The sequence below is a fragment of the Talpa occidentalis genome, unplaced genomic scaffold (assembly GCF_014898055.3).
Source record: "Talpa occidentalis isolate TD23 unplaced genomic scaffold, MPIMG_talOcc4v2.1 talOcc4.3, whole genome shotgun sequence".
In the NCBI taxonomy this organism is placed as follows: Eukaryota; Metazoa; Chordata; class Mammalia; order Eulipotyphla; family Talpidae; genus Talpa; species Talpa occidentalis.
In genome coordinates, this window is record NW_023603184.1 from 32,734,885 (window position 1) to 32,750,968 (window position 16,084).

A 16,084-nucleotide genomic window follows, 5' to 3' on the forward strand; every position below is an offset into this window, starting at 1 on the left:
TAATACAATAGTTTCTTCTTAACTGGTTTCCCCACAACCACTCTGCACTCTCCAACCTATTCTCAAAACCACTGTCAGAAAGATCCGTGGTAAATACCAAGTTGGTCATCTCATGCTCCACACATGCATCACACATGTATTTGAACCTTTGCTTCAAACTCATCAATGGTGCCTAGGCTCTTAGCATAAACAGGAAAAAAAAAAAAAAAAAGACTCCTGGGCCTCCTCGGTGGCGCAGCGGTTGAGTGCTGGGTTGCGAAGCTGCCCGCAGCCTCTGCAGCGCTGGTTCAATCCCTGGCTGCTCCCCAGCCACTGGAGGAGGGTCCCATATGGCGCGCAGACCTCTCCTGCCGCCCGCTGCTCCCCTCAGCAGTGTATTTCATCAGTCTGCCTGTTCTGCTCTCCACTCTGGCTCTGGTGAATTCTCTCACCCTCCCGCACTTCTGACTGTACCCAGTGCTTGTATAAATAAATAAATAAATAAATCTTTTAAAAAAAAAAAAAAAAAAAAAGACTCCTTAACAAGGAGCCCTGATCTCCCTTTCTAACTTCTATTCTTACTTCACACTCTTCCCCACTCTCTGCACTCATCACATGGACCTTCTCAGTTCTCTGAAAGCACAAAGCTGCCTCTTACCTTAGATTCCTTATTGTCTATATGTGTTGGAAGTTCTCCCCAAATCGCCCAATGTCTTCACCCAATGAATTCCCAATGATGCTTCTTCAGACCTCAGCTATCACTTCCTCAGAGAAGCTATCCCTGGTCACCAAAAGTAGGTCAGGACCTCTATTAGATGCTCTCATGGTAACTTGCCCCTTTCTTTCCTAACATTTATCCTATTTTGTAATTTTATATGGTATAATTATTGGTATAACTATTGGTATAATTATTTTAACTGTCAGATTTCTCCACAAGATTGCAGGCTCCTTGAGGGATCATGTCTGTTTTATCATCACTGCATCTCCAGCTTCCACGCACATCCTGACAGAGAGCGGGTGGTCAATAAAAACCTCTTGAAGGAATAAAGAGAAGGCAGCTCTCCTTGGAGTTTATCCCAATCAATCACAGCACTAACATTTTGAGTTCTCTTGACTTTGTCTCAAGCTACTTGGAACTGTTGATTTTTTGCTATCATTCCTCATCTCTCCATGGTCCAATCTAGTGGCCTACTTTACACAGAGGACAGGATCATGGTGTTGTAATCATCACCATCACCATCATGAATTAATTTACAGGATTCACTTACCATGCATTAAGCACTATGTGAAATTCTATGCATGTGGCATTCACATAATCCTTGCAGCACTAAAGGTTCTATATTACTAATCCTATTTTGCTGATAAAGATACAGAGGCTCAGAGGGGGTTGCTGATACATGGTAGGGGCCAGAATTTGAATCCCGGTCTAACTTTAAAGTCTACATATAGTCTTAAGAGCAACCTGCTGCCCTATAAAACAGGGCCAATAATACCTCCTCATAGATGCCATGAGGCTTCAAGCACCTTGGGCACTCAGGAAAGGGTGGCTATTATTGCAGTACTTGAGGCACTGTGGGCCCAGGTAACCATTTATCATTTTTCCCAGAAGAAAGCTAATCTGGCTGCCCTTTTGTAACTAAAACAGCTGGACTTGGTTTGAAAGACTTTTATGAAAAGCAGCATGCTGTGGCAGTCCCAACACAGAACATATAGAGAGAACTGATGTGCTCACAAAGCCAACCCAAAGATATCTGGCCAGGAGAATGAATCACTTCAAGTGAATTTGTGTTTCTTACTGCAAGTGCAGACAAGGGCCCACACTGGAAACCCAAACCTATAACAGTTCCTTGAATTTCTTTTTCTGCTTCTTTTTCTACCTTCCTGTAGCAGAGAACTAGAGAGAACACACTGCATATGGGGTCAAGAGAGGCTAAGTCTAAATATTATTGAGCCCAGGACTGAGCAAGTAGGGACTGCCAAGATGGCTGGGCCTCAGTCATAGCCCCAGAGTGCTGGGAAGCCAGGCGATGACAAAGGACCATGTATCACCTCTGTAACAGGCTTGGGGAAGATCTAATTTCTGGAGTCTCCTTCCCTTTTTTCCCTATAAGTCAGCTATGACCATGTGAAGAAAGAAAGCAGCTAAAATTTTGAGTTTCCACTATATGTCTAGCACTTATACATGCATATGCTCATGTAGTAAGTTAATCCTCACAACAATTTTGAGTAACAAATACTGTTACCCTTATTTTATAATCAAGGAAAAGGTAGTTTAAAGAGATTAAATGATGTGGGATAAATCACTACATAGTAAGATGTGGAAATGAGATTCAAATCTAGGTTTGTTAGGTTTCAAAATCTGTGCTTTCACATTTATCACATCAGAAGAGTTTTATAATGACTGAACCTGTAGGAAAAATTATAGCACTGACTTGGTGTTTTGCAACTATCTCAGGCAGGTCAGGTTCACTGTCGGTTCTCGCAGATGAAAAGGTAATTTTGGGACCACAAGGGGTTAAGCACCACACTATGAAGCAATCCACAGCCACTGAAGCACGAGTTTGATCCCCAGCCCGCCAGGGAGCAACCCACATGGCACAGCAGACCTCTCCTGTCTCACCTGCAGCTCCCCTCAGCAGTGTATTCCAGTCAGTCTGCCTGTTCTGTTCCCTGCTCTGTCTCTGGTGAATCCTCTCACCATCCCGCACATCTGGCCTGTACCCCAGCTCTTGTATGAATAAGTAAATCTTAAAACCAAAAAAAAAAAAGGTAATTAGGTAGACTTTTACGGGCCTTTATGCTAAATGAGGGGTCAGATCAGCTTTCGATCTCAGAATTTCTCTGGCCGAATTTCTACTCTCTATTGCAGTGAGGCTGCTTTTATATCCTCTTGCCCAGTTGTCCATAATTACAGGTGCGCGTGCAAGACTGCAAGTGCCGGTCACAGATGCTAGTGGTGAGAGGGCATAAAAAAACCTTATAGGACCTCCCCTGGTGGTGCAGAGGTTGAGCTCTGGGCTGCGAGACTGCCCGCAGCCTCTGCAGCACCAGTTCATTCCCCGGCCGCCGGCGAGGGTCCCACAAAAAAAAAAAAAAAAGCCTGATAACTTCATTTACCCTACACTTGGATTTTCGTAAGTGGTAGTAAAAACACAAAAGTTCATTTGTTACCTCCTCCCTGCCCTCCACGGGCTGAGCACTTCTCGTGTACCAGGCACTGCGCTGGATGCTGGGGACACAGGGAGGCAATACGCGGTACCTACTCCTGGAAGGATCACAAATGTAGACAGGGGAGCGCTCCGAGGAAAAAGTGTAAGAGAAAACAAGGTAACTGGGCAAGAAAGAGAAGGCAGAGGAGTAAAACATCAGAACCAGAGGGGTTCTTGGAAGACAATTATTCAAAATCTGGCTGGAATAACCTGGATGATTATTAGAACTAAAAATTTCCAAGCATCCAATTCCAAATTCTTCAGAATTGCAAACGGGCCCAGAAATCTTTACATTGAACAATCATGCCAAGTGATTCAACAGAACTGGTTCACAGGAGGTGAATAAAACCACCACTGAGCCACCCCCCTCACTTTGCAGACTCAAATTTCTTAAGGCTCTTTACCCAAACATTCAGAACGATTAAATGTTAGCATGAGATATACATTTGTAAGTGCATATTTGACACATCTTACGTGCATCGATCACATAGTTCTTTAAGGATGTTATGTGCCTACTGCAGAATTACTTTCTACAGAAGTACAGTGTGGAAAATAACACAGATCAATTTCGGAGACCAAAGTTATATGTGGATACATAGAATGGACATAGATTTTCATAAGCAAGAACATGATTCTCCTCCTACCTCTGACCACATCCACTCCATTCTAAGAGATCACTATAGGGCAGAAAACTTGACTGCTTAAACAAGAACAGTGCTCTCAGGTGCTGGTTCTCAGACTATGATGCAGAAAAGGGAGACACATCAGACAAATGCTCTTCAGTAGTTGGCTACAGTCTTACTACACCCACAGCATCTTCTTCCATCCAGGTGCATACCTTCTGGTCAGTGAAAAGTGAAGAGCCTCCCACTGCTGGCTTCGCTCCAAAAAGCCCCATCTTGAGGGGATGCAAGCCTTGTGCAGTTCTTCTGAGGCCCTGCACAACTTCTTGGCAACAACCTCCAGTGTGCTCCCTTCATTTTCAGTTTCACCGTGGTTTGCCTGTGTCTCCTTGTTGCAGAACTCTGAGAGCAAACTCCACATGTTCCACTTCACCCTCTCTGTGCCCATTTTTTGAGCAGTCTTGGCATAATGAATTACCTCTTGAGGCTTCTCTACCAGAACTACTCCTTCCTGCTCCACTCTCAGGCCACAGGCTCTGAGGCTGGTAAGGAGTGGTTAAATAGGTAAGAGGGGGAGATTCAGGAGTGCTCACTATTAAATGTAGAAAGGGTTCCAGGAGAAGCTCATCAGCAGTGCTGGGTAAGGAGGAGACTTAGAAGAACTGGACAGGGACCTCCCTGATGGCAAAGGGGGTTAAGTCTCAGCACTATGAAGCTATCCGCAGCCACTGCAGCATGAGTTTGATTCCCAGCCAGGGAGCTAACCCACATGGCAAAGCAGACCTCTCCTGTCTCACCCGCTGCTCCCCTCGGCAGTGTATTTCAGTAGATCTACCTGTTCTGCTCCCCACTCTGTCTCTGGTGAATCCTCTCACCCCCCTGCACCTCTGGCCTGTACCCCAGTTCTTGTATGCATAAAAATATAAATCTTCAAACAAACAAAAAAAAAGAACTGGAAGGAAGGCTTGGACTCAGCTGGCCTCCTACTCCTGGCTCTGTCATGGCTTGTGGCCATAGTCCCCATCCAGACTCTGAAATTCTACATTTCTTTTTTTCTCTTTGACACTATGACTCGATAACAAAGGTTTATGATCCAGAATCAGAGATTCTGAAATCTTAGGAGAGATTGAGCAATCCAATTCTTTCCTACATAGTTAATAAGAAAAGTAAGACCCAGGGAGGGACTATAACTTTGGTGAGGAGAGAACTATCTGGGCTGTTCTCTATGTATAAGGGACATTTTCAAAATTTTTGGTTGAATGAATAGATGAATAAATAACCTCCCTCCAAGGTCATATATCCTGGAGGCAGGGGAATAAATGTTCATCACTCCTTGCCTGGTAGACAGGCACAGGATAAGGTAGAAGCCTCAGGCTGCTTCTGGCCCCAGAAAGTATGGTGCTCTGCAGTTGGAGAGCCAGGAACAATTCTCAAGGCTGGTGGTGCCAGCGGCACTTGGCCACAAAGTGGGCTTCTGCTTGTGTCCTCTGTGCTATGCATAATGAATCACGATATGTCAATTACTGTATTCTGTTAACAAGTGCGTGTCAGCCTATCCATTGCCAATGAGTGTCCTTCAATTTGCCACAGATTTGCAGCTAATATGTGGCAGAGCAAGTGGGGCAGAGGATTTTGAAATACTCCAGGCCAGGGAAATCAGGTGGTTGGTTTGTTTTTGGCAACTCCTGGCTTCAATAATTGTACCGCGGTATGTAGAAAAGTACTTTGTCCTCTCTGGGGAAGCAGTCTGTGTCCTAGGTACCCTTTCCTGTCCTGGAAGGAGTAGGCTGTCTGACTCAGATAAGTCCAGCTGGAGATAGCTATCAGTGTACTTTTTTCTAAAGTATAGAACAAAATAGGGCAGTGGTAGATTGGTAATTAAAAAATCACCTCTAGCTTAGGATTCAAAATCTGGCCCCACTACTCAGAAGCTATGTGATCTTGAATAAGCCCTTTAATTTCTCTGTGGCTCAGTTTCCAGATCTGCCAAATGGGGACAATAGTACTGGGTTTGCAGGAGTTTATGCAGTGGTTGAGTGAGATAACAGAATAGCGGCTGGCATGTAGCAGGTGCACAGGACACGAGCCTCCTTTCATGTTTGAGATGTCTTCTGAAGGGATTCTAATCTTGAGCAAGATTGGGGCCAAGACCTTAGGCAAACCCAGACAAGAACCTCTGTGTCTTGCCTTAGATGTGTGCTTGTTTACCCCTTCAGTGGCTCCACAGTGAGAATTACAACTGCAGTCATGTGAAGATGTCAGGTCTGCCTTCCTCACCTCCACACTGGCTTCGTGAGAAGAAGTGAGCAAGTCTCCCGGTGAGAGGGGAGGCTGCTCATTTCTCAGGCAGCACTGCTGCAGCCCTGACCTACTTTCTTACTAAAAATAGCCCCTCTTAGGTCACTGCTGCAAATTGAATTCCACTGCTCCACTGCACCCTGTAAGCAGGTGGGTGGGCGTCAGTGCACATTTGGTGAGCTGGAGCCTCTGCTTACGTGGCACATGGCTGCCCACCAAGTGTGCTAAACCCACACGTCTGCAAAGAGGGCTGAGGGCTCCAGCACCCACCCCCAACCCGGCATGTCTGCATCAGCCGGGCTCACCTGGCCCTGTTGGGAGATCTGGGGGTCAGGGGCAGAGAAGGGCTAGGAGGGAGGTCCCAGTTCCTGCGTCTGGAAGTCTGATGGAGCTGAATTCAAATATGAGCTCTGCCTCTTTCTTGTTATTTAACCTTGGGCAAGACACTTAACTTTTCCTTGCCTCAGTTTCTTCATCTGTAAAGTGGCGATAATGAAACTGCTCTGAAGGGACTGTGCATATTAAAAACACTATGTGTAAATCCTCTGCTCCACTGTCTCTGCTGACATAGCATAGTTGCTTAAGCTGAAGCTGCTCCAGTTAATCTCCACTGCCTGGCCTGTTACTCCCAGGGCCCTCATGCTGGCCTCTCACTGTCAGGGATAGGAGACCACCCTGAGAACTAGAAAGACTTCAAGCTGAAAGTGCCTTTAAAGGTACTTAGATCAGGGTCCCACTCATGGCCAAGCATCACAATAACCAAGGTCGCTTGTTGAAAACACTGAATCCAAGTCCTTTCCCTAGAGACTGGGATTTAGGATGCCTGTTCTGAGAAGTGGGAATCTATTTTAATAAGATTTCCTCATGATGAGCAGGATTGAGGACCTCTGAGTTAGGTCAGTCACCTCCTTAAAAATAAATGGGAAAATGAATTACTATTATTTTTCCTCTGTTATAAGTATGATGCATGATCATTATAATACATGCAGAAAACATGGAAAAGCAGAAAGTGAAGAACAATTCAATTAAGTTATTGAGTGCCCATTAAACACAGCCCTGCTAACTATTTGGGTGATAATATGGTTCTGATCCAAAAGGGGTGACAAGTTATATGCAAAGACAGAGCCAGAAACAGACACAGAGACTAGAAGACAACACACAGGTGTTACAGTCCCCTTACAAAATGGACAGGGAAGAAATGAAAGAGCAAGTGGCTCTAGGAAGTCAGCAAATCCAAAGGTGGACTGGAAGCAGTGTAAGTGTTCACTTGCTAGGTGAAAGAGGGAAGGGCATTTTCAGGAGGAATGAACAGGACATACAGATGTGAACAGCTGTGTAAGGGAGAAAAGTGTTTGATAGGAAAATATACTAAGATCACCCTAGTGAAGTCACCATATTATGGTAAATTTCAGGGGCACAGGGACAGCTGATGTGAATGGCTGGGGCCAGATTATGAGGGGTCTTGGATGACACTAACAATGTTGCTTGGGAAATACAAGTTCTTCCCAGTATTTTTTTTTTAATATATGCTTTTTGTTTTCATTTTCACATGGCCAATGCTGTTACTTTTAGTAAGTGTTGCAAAATAGTCAAGCAAATGGGTCATAATGTACCTAATCCCAATTGTTGGACATTTAGGTGGCTTCTAATTTTACTAAATCATGAAAACACTATGCTGAACATCTTTAACTAAAAAGTTTAAGCTCCTTCCTTAGGACACAATCTCAGGATACGAATAAATGAAAGTGAACGGACATCTTCAAGGTTCTTGATAGTTTCAAAGGATTTTCCAAAAGTGGCCAAACCTTTTACAAATGAGAAGGTAAGGAGCAAAAGAGATGACATGTCTTGTCCAGCTCACACTGTTGAGTGGTAGTTGAACCAAGAGCATCTGAGTCTCCTAAATCCCAGTGTACTGCTCTCTCTTCTACATCATATTGTTTTCCTACAGATCAAGGCTGAATGCAGTAAGATCTAGTCAACCAATACCTCTGAACAATTCTAACTAAGGAATTTAAGTTGCCAAAGTACATGGGCAGGAGATGAGAGCATTCTATGTGTTTACATGAATATGTAAGCTCTATATCTGAATCTATTTTTCCAAACTTATCATGGATGCTCTCCTACCAGTTATAATTTCTGTTCTAGCAAGTCAAGCATGTCTTCTACTGTTCTATCTTCACACCTCTAATCCTACATGAAATGTCTCCTGTTCTCCTATTCAATTTCCATGCATGTTTTTAAAAGGCTGACGTACTACATGCCCCAAAAAGCATTTCCTACTGTGGGCACTGACTATCACCAACATCCATATATGATACTTATTTTATTGCTTTGCAGTGTCTCTGGTATTGATATAAAATTATTTAAACTTATCTAACTCTGTTCAGGCCTCTATTACTAGAAAGGAAAAAAAAAAAAAACAAGCAAAATCCCCTCATTCTCCTAAAGTTAATGAGAATAATTTACTTCAAAGAGGCACTTTTAGAGTTTGATGAGCTCAGGGTAGGTCAGTTCCTTCTTGATCTCTGTACCTTCCAGCAGACATCCTGATGGACTGGAAAGAGCACTGGATTAGGAGACAGAATAACAGCTTCAATGTGCCAAGGATCTCCTCCCCAGGCACAATGACAGTTGCTTTATACACCTTACTTAGTATAATCTGAAAATAACCCCAGCAAAGGAAATATTATTATTATTATTCCATTTAACAGATGAGGAATGTTGGGACCTGAAGACTGGGTAATTTACTTAAAGCCAACACCATTAGTAAATGTCAAAACCGATTTTTAAAGCTAGGATGCCTGACTCCAAAAACTTGTTTTTTCTGCTTTCCTACAGTGTCTGAGCAAATGTCATTTCAGTTCTAACTCTGCTACTATCAAGCTATGTGATCCCCAATGAGGCTTTTTATTCTGAGCGCTATTCTTCTCATATGCAAAATGGGAATAAATGTCTCCTGTCCTGCCCCTCATTCCCCCCACACACACCAAGACTGTTGCCATGATTAAAAGATACAACAGGTGCAAAGACCCAGACAGACATATGGCTCATCATTAGAATCCTTCACCATGACTAGTCATTCTGACGATGACTGGAGACCCTACCAAGATCCTTTGTCATTTGAGGAGGATTTAATCGTGCTCACTAGACAGCCTTTTCTAGCATCATGAAGTGAACGGCTGCAATGCATCTCATAATGACCCTCATCAAGACCTGAACCAACATGCTAATGCGCTGAGAAAAATCCATTAGCCAAAATACTACATTCCTGGAGCACCCTGGGGAATTGTGTTTCCTGGGGCATTTTCCTCCTGTATTATACTGGTATATAAATGCACGCACACTTTTCATTAGCAGCTCCTTTCTAGGAATGTGGGATTCAGCAGGACAGTTAGCCTGGATTCCACCATCAGGGAAGGCAGTTAAAAATGGGTTTGATACATTAATTCCAAGTCAGGAGACCTGGCTGAGGTATGAAGAGATCAGGTTATGGTTTAGCTTTTTCTTGCTGCTTACTAGTTGTCTAGTTGTACAAACTTGGATAAGATCCTTGACCTCTCAGCCTCAGGTCCCTTTTACCTACAAAGGAATGATGCCTCTCCTAGCCACATGAGTTAACCACCTAAGTCACTATTTCCTCTGCTGTGAAGTTGAGCCATGTTCCTCTCTCTTCCTTGCTAACTTGTGCCTGGCCCTGGGCAGAGGCTCTGCATGCATTCTTTGACTCCTCTTCACGGCCCTGTCAGATGGGTACTACTATCTCCAGGTGACAGATGTGGAAATCTCCAGTCAGAGGAGTTCAAGAATTTGTCCTTGAATGTAAAGTGTCAAGTTGCAGTTAGGATTCAAAACTTGGTGTCTGATTTGAAACTCTGCACTCTTAAGCATGCAACCAAATTTCTGCTTACAAGACAGGCAAGGAAGACAGAAAATAACATTTATTTAATGTGCCCCCTGGGCACATTAGTTTCCACCCGTCCTCCACACTATGAGTGTCAGGAGGCTTTCTAGAGAGCTCTGGGGGTATGGGTCTCTGAAAGGTGCATGTGCTTCTTGAGAATGGAGAGGAGAGGCAGAACCTGTTGGGAAAATATTTACTGCTGTACTCCCACAAGTCATAAGGTCAGCCACAATGTGTACTTGGGCAGGGGTGATGGATAACATTCCCCCAAGGTTTTGTAAGTTGTAGAGGTGAGGACCCACTTGGCAATGAAAGAACCTTGCTGAAGACATGGAGTTGAGATTTCATATCACAGATTTCCCTGAAGCAGCACAGCCCAGGTGACTGTGCTGGGCTTAGGAAAAGGTATGACTGTGAAGGCAGAAGTAGGCACCTTTGAGCAGTTGGATAATCCCCTGCACACGTGTAGGGTAAGGAAAAAATGTGAGGCTTTTCTGCCCTCCCACCATCAAGATAGATGATGGATCCTTGCGGTCCTGAATGCATGCCTGATGGCGGACACCTGGAGTAGGGTGTGGGCATAGGTAGATGGGATTCACCTGGGCTAAGACTGGGTGGCATCACGGGGACGCCAGTGGCAGAAGCCGAGAGAGAAGCACAGCCATGAGAAGAGCAGAGAGAATGTGAGAGAAGGTCGGAGAGCCCAGAGTGAAGACTTGCTGGGGGCTGGGAGGCCTGCCAGCCCCCCAGCGCCCCTGCCTGCCGTGTACCTGGTAATCTAAATACAAAACCTGCAAAAGCCACTGAGAACTCTGACTCCTCCTTTACCGGGTCTGCTGGATCATAGAAAACCTGCTCTGTGGTCTTCCTGACCCTACACCACGCCCACCCTCTACTGCTCACAAAGGAACGAGGTGGAGGACACAGAAGGAAGCAATCACATTTAAAATCTTAGGCTGGATCAAACTAAAATTAGAACTGTGTTGTCTATTACAGAGTCCTCTGCCTTTGCACTCTGAGAACCAGATTGTTTCACCCCTCATCAAATCTACCTCCCCATGGTGCTCATTTCCACACTTAGGGAAGTGTGAATGGGAAGTAAGAACGATTGAGAGTCTAATGAGCACTTGGTACCATGCTGGGCCCTTTACACCCAAGATCTCATCACCACAGATATTAACAAACCCTGTGAGGCAGGTACCATCACTCCCATTTTACAGATAAGAAAACTGAGGCCCAGGGAGGCATGATGACTCAGAAAGTAAGTGGCAATGCTACAAATGGAAGCCAGGTGAGTCTGACTCCAAAACCCATGCTCTTTCCAATACATATGCCTGCTACTTTTCAATGTGAGAAAATGAGCTTCATTTGAAGCTTAGGGAGTGATGAAAGCAACACTGCTATCCAATTTACCTTATGGCTCTGGGAAGGACTCAGCAAAACAGCCATCTGAATGATTCACTCCTGTGACTGACAAGACTTCTCTTTGGTTATAGCATCAGCAGCTGCTAAATCTGCTACACCACCCCTTCCCCCTCCAGCTCAGGGAGCTGGAATTATTTATATAAGGATTTCAGTGGCCTTCTGCCTCAAGGCATTATTATCAGAGACTTTTAAGTGATAAAAATGTCATAAATCATAATAAAGGACAAGAGGAGTCAGGGCTCGGGAAGATAACAGAAGAGAGGATATTCTGAAAAACAGAGAAGTAAGTACTGATGCAAGAGAATAACTCCCAAAGTTTACACAAATATTCTTTCCTACCAATTTCTTTATGTGGTTCTTCTAACTCCCTGGGAAGTGGATGTTAGCAATTAAAAAAAAAAAAAAAAGCAGTACCATAAGATGAAAGTCTAAGGTTTAAGGTCAGAGAGAGGCTGGAATAAGAACCTGTCTCCAACTACCAGTCAGTGCATCCCCCTAACCTACGTACTCCATAAAGCTGTGAAGACAGAAATCTGCAATAATTGTAAGGGAAAGAACCCAATAGTCTTGCTCCCCTGCATGACAGAACCAGGGAGGGGGAAGTAACAGTATCAGTATCAGGCATTTCACACTGAGTTATATTAAAAATAAAATTCATCATTATATTAAAAAATTAAAAAATAAAATAAAGCCTACTCTTTCCTCTCTCCATGTATTTCCCTTCCCAGTCAATGGGAACACATCTATGCAATCTACCAAACAGAAAAGTGGGTACCACCCTCGATCCTGCCCATTCTTCCTCCCTTTCAACCCTGTTCATACTAGATGACTTAATCCTGACAAGTCGAGCTCTGTCTTTCAAATCACTTTCTATTTCAACTGCACTATTTAATTCAGGCCCTCATCACCTCTCCCCTGAAGTAATGTCTGGGTTTTCTCTATTGGTCTCTGGTTCCAGGCTCCTCTCCTTCAACTCAGCCTCCATCCAGTCTCCAAAATAATCCTAAAATACAGGTTGAGCTTCCTGTCAGTGACAACCTCTCCAGGAGGACATGCCTCTTGCAAAGGATTTCCTTCATCCCACTGCGGAAGAGAAGAGGAAACATGAGGCGAAGCGCCCAGTGTAGAGCCCCGATCCCTACTTCATGCCTGCAACATACACAGGTCGTTAGAGCCACGTGCAAATGGTAGTTTTGTGTGCTGCTGCTCTTCTGTCCTCTGCCAGCTGACAGAAGCAAAGCAAGGCTTACAGAAGGTTGTGCCTTCAGATGGAAGCAGCACTAAAGTACCCTGAATCAAGGTCGATGGGAAACCATCCCAATAAACACATGTTGGGGGGGCAAAATACCAAAAACAAGTTGGACTATGTGGAGGTCAGTTTTATGTATCAGTAAGTGCCCAGTTATTCAAGCAAATCCTAATCTAGATGTTGCTATGAAAGTATTTTGTAGATGTGATTAACACCTACAGTCAGTTGGCTTCATGTAAAGGAGTCTTCTGGATCATTTGGGTGGGCCTGACCTAATCAGTTGAGCGGCTTTAAGAAGAGAACTGGGGTTTCTCTGAAAAAGAAGTTCCATTTATTGATTGTACTCAGCCTGCCCTTCCTGAAGAATTGCCTTATGGATACAAGCTTCCCAGAGAGACTCAACAGTCACGTAAGTCAGTTCGTGGCATTAAATCTCTTAACATATGTCTCCTACTGGGTCTGCCTCTCTTGTTGAACCTAGTCTTATATACCCTGTCTCTGAATTCTCATTTTCCAGAACCTCTGACTTTGGTAAAAATCGATAGCTGGAACATTCCAGGTTTTGGCAAGGATGTGGAGCTACAGAAATCTTCATGTACTACCAGTATCACGTGTCAGGCTTAAAGCTAGGTCCTTTACATATACTGTCCCCTTTAATTGTGCTAATAACTCTGAGTATCCCCATCCTCGTTTTCCCCATAGGTAAACTGAGGCTCAGGGAGGCTGTAATTCATTCAAAGTAACAGAGCTAGAAGATGGCAGAGCTGAGATCTGAAGCCAAGCCAGTTTTTTTTTCATGTATTCAGTGTCCTGAAAAAAAAAAACCCACATCATTTCTCATTTGAAAAAATGATAGTAAAACCATTTTTACTAAAACTATAATGTTCTACTTTGCTTTTTATGCAAAATTACCTTTCTTTTCTAACCACATAATTCTTACAACATCAGGAAGTCTCTGTTAAGCAAGGTGGTGGGATCAGGTTATCATCTTTGTTTTTTTAATTGTGCAATTAGAGCAAGGAGGGCAAGTAAATTACTTAAAGTTACACACACACACACACACACACACACACACACACAGAAGATCAACAAAAGCACCTGAGCAATGTAAAGGACCAGAGGAAAAAGAGGGGAAGGCCTTTCAAGCACACCTCAAGAGTTACCATCTCCAAGGAGGCAGGCTGGTGCTTGTGGTCAGGATTTGGGGGCTACCATCCTGGGTTTAGCCACTGACTTGCTGTGTGACTAAGGCTTCATTTCCTCACTCAGGCCTTCATTTCCTCTTCCATGGGGATTAGGCCATTTCTGAAGCTCCCTCTATGTTTAAGGTCAGTGGTTCTATCACCCCAAGCCTCTTAGATAAGATCAGTTAAATTCGACCCCTCGCCCTCAGAAAGGTAACCCTCTCCTACAAAAGCCAACAAAATAAGAAACTAATATAAGGAAGGGCAAAGACAGGGAGCAGATGAGACAGGGATTTAACACAGGAGAGTAAAGGAAAGGAAAATCACAGGGTAATGACTGTGTGGGCCTAGAGTAAGCATTTCAGGTTGGCACAGGAAGGCAGGGCTCTGGAGTGGGGTACAGTGAGGATGGTGGGGAGACTACTAATAGAGTTGATATATTTGACTGAATCAAAAAGAGTATTATATCAAAAGAAATTTTACAGATATTCTGGGGGCATTTTCAGGAGAATCAGTAATTAGTATATAGAAAAATCAATAAAATGAAGGGGACAAAACCTGGCAATTTTAACTCCAGGAGAAGAAAAAGTACAGCACGGGAGCCATATCATGCTACACTACTTGGCTCAGCAGTGAAAGCAGGATTTACACTGGCCACAATAATGAACTGAGGACTGAATCATAGCTGGGACGATAGAGAGAAGAAACAAGGGTGGTGATATAAGGTAATTAAGTTTTTATTTATATTTAATCAACAGATTCAATTTATTTTATCTAAAATTAATATCTTAAATAAGCATTTGAGTTATTTAAGATATGCAGAGGAATGTAGAAAGAAATACAGAGGGCGATTCCTGAAAATAATTCAAAATGGTGGCTCTGGCAGTAGAACCAGGGGGTAGGAAAAGGTGAGGCAGAAACTGCAATTATTAAGCCTTTTAGTGATTTTTTTTTTCTTTTTAAACACACACACACATACACACGCCATTCTATAATAAAAAGTAATTTAATAACAAAGAGCCCATGCTCCAGAGTCAAATAATCTAGTTCAAAATACCATTCCCACCAAATATTAGTTGTGAGATCCTAAGGCAGGAATGAGTCTAACTTTTCTGCGTCTCCCTTTTCTCCTCTGAAAAACAGGGTTACGTGTTATAGTAAATGTACATATATACAATACACATGCCTCGCGTCCTCGGAGGCGCTGAGCCTGGCATGTGCCACACAGAGTTCCCTAGGGAGGAAGGAGAGGTCGTTCGTCCCACACTGGATGGCGAGACCACTTGGCTGTCAGCCTAGACATTCTCCTCTTCACCACATGCCAACCAGGCAACACGCAAAGTGGGGGAAGAGGACATTTCCTCTCACCTCACCCACAGAGCCTGGCTTCATTAATCTATGCCTGTGGCACTGATTTAAGAATAGAGGTGCAAGGGACGTGACAAGGAGGGCCATATGGGAAGCAAGGTAAAACACCAGAAAGAGCACTGGAGTGAGTCAGAAACAGACATGCAGAGCACCTACTCTGTGCCAAGAGCGTTTCCATAAACCACATAATTTACTCCAAAGACAAGCACCTACAGCAGCTATTATTATCTCAGTCTTTAGAGACGAGACACCCACGGTTCAGAGAAGGTAGCAACCTTGCCCACGGTCACACAGATACTAAGCAGCAGAGTTGGAATCAGTACCCATGACTTCCTAACTCCAAGGCCTCAGGCTCCTACACGATTTGTGCTGCTTGGGACAAATCAAGCCGGCTTTCTGAGACTGCAGTTCCTCATTTGTACACTAGGGACTGTGCTTTCCCAGAGAACTTCAGGGTGGCTGAGAAAAAACAGAAGATGGATGAGGTGAAGTGTCTGTGCTTTGGGAAGTAGAGAGGACACATAGGGTGCCACTGACAACTGTGGCACTAGCCACAGTTGCACTATACTGTGGAGCTTCTGACCATGTCTCTTAGCCTCTTAGCCACTAAGGGAAAAGGGGGACTGGCCTTGGGCTAGGCCCAGAGTGGCAACTAGGATGAGGCACAGTCTGGTCAAGGAGTCTGATGGGGATGCTGAGGCCACCATGCTTAGTGGAAACAATCAGACATCAGGTATGCTAAGGATCCAAAGGTCAGTAGCATCTTTCTTGTCTCAAGCTGACGAGAACTACTGAATTATTATCTTATAAAGCCACAGGTCACTGCCATTCCTCTCAGGCTCCTC

General features: G+C 44.0%; 1 protein-coding gene across 5 annotated transcripts in view; it reads right to left on the reverse strand.

Annotated features, from left to right (window-relative positions):
• Positions 1-16,084, reverse strand: part of SERGEF (secretion regulating guanine nucleotide exchange factor) — a 218,252-nt gene that overhangs the window by 51,653 nt on the left and 150,515 nt on the right. Inside the window, exon 11 of one of the 5 annotated variants that reach the window (XM_054699397.1) lies at positions 8,542-8,666. The exons of the other annotated variants lie outside the window; for them this stretch is intronic. Coding sequence (XP_054555372.1) covers positions 8,620-8,666 — 47 coding nt within the window. The 3' untranslated portion in view covers positions 8,542-8,619. Of the gene's footprint in view, positions 1-8,541; positions 8,667-16,084 lie in introns of those variants that run through there. 5 annotated transcript variants of the gene reach the window in all.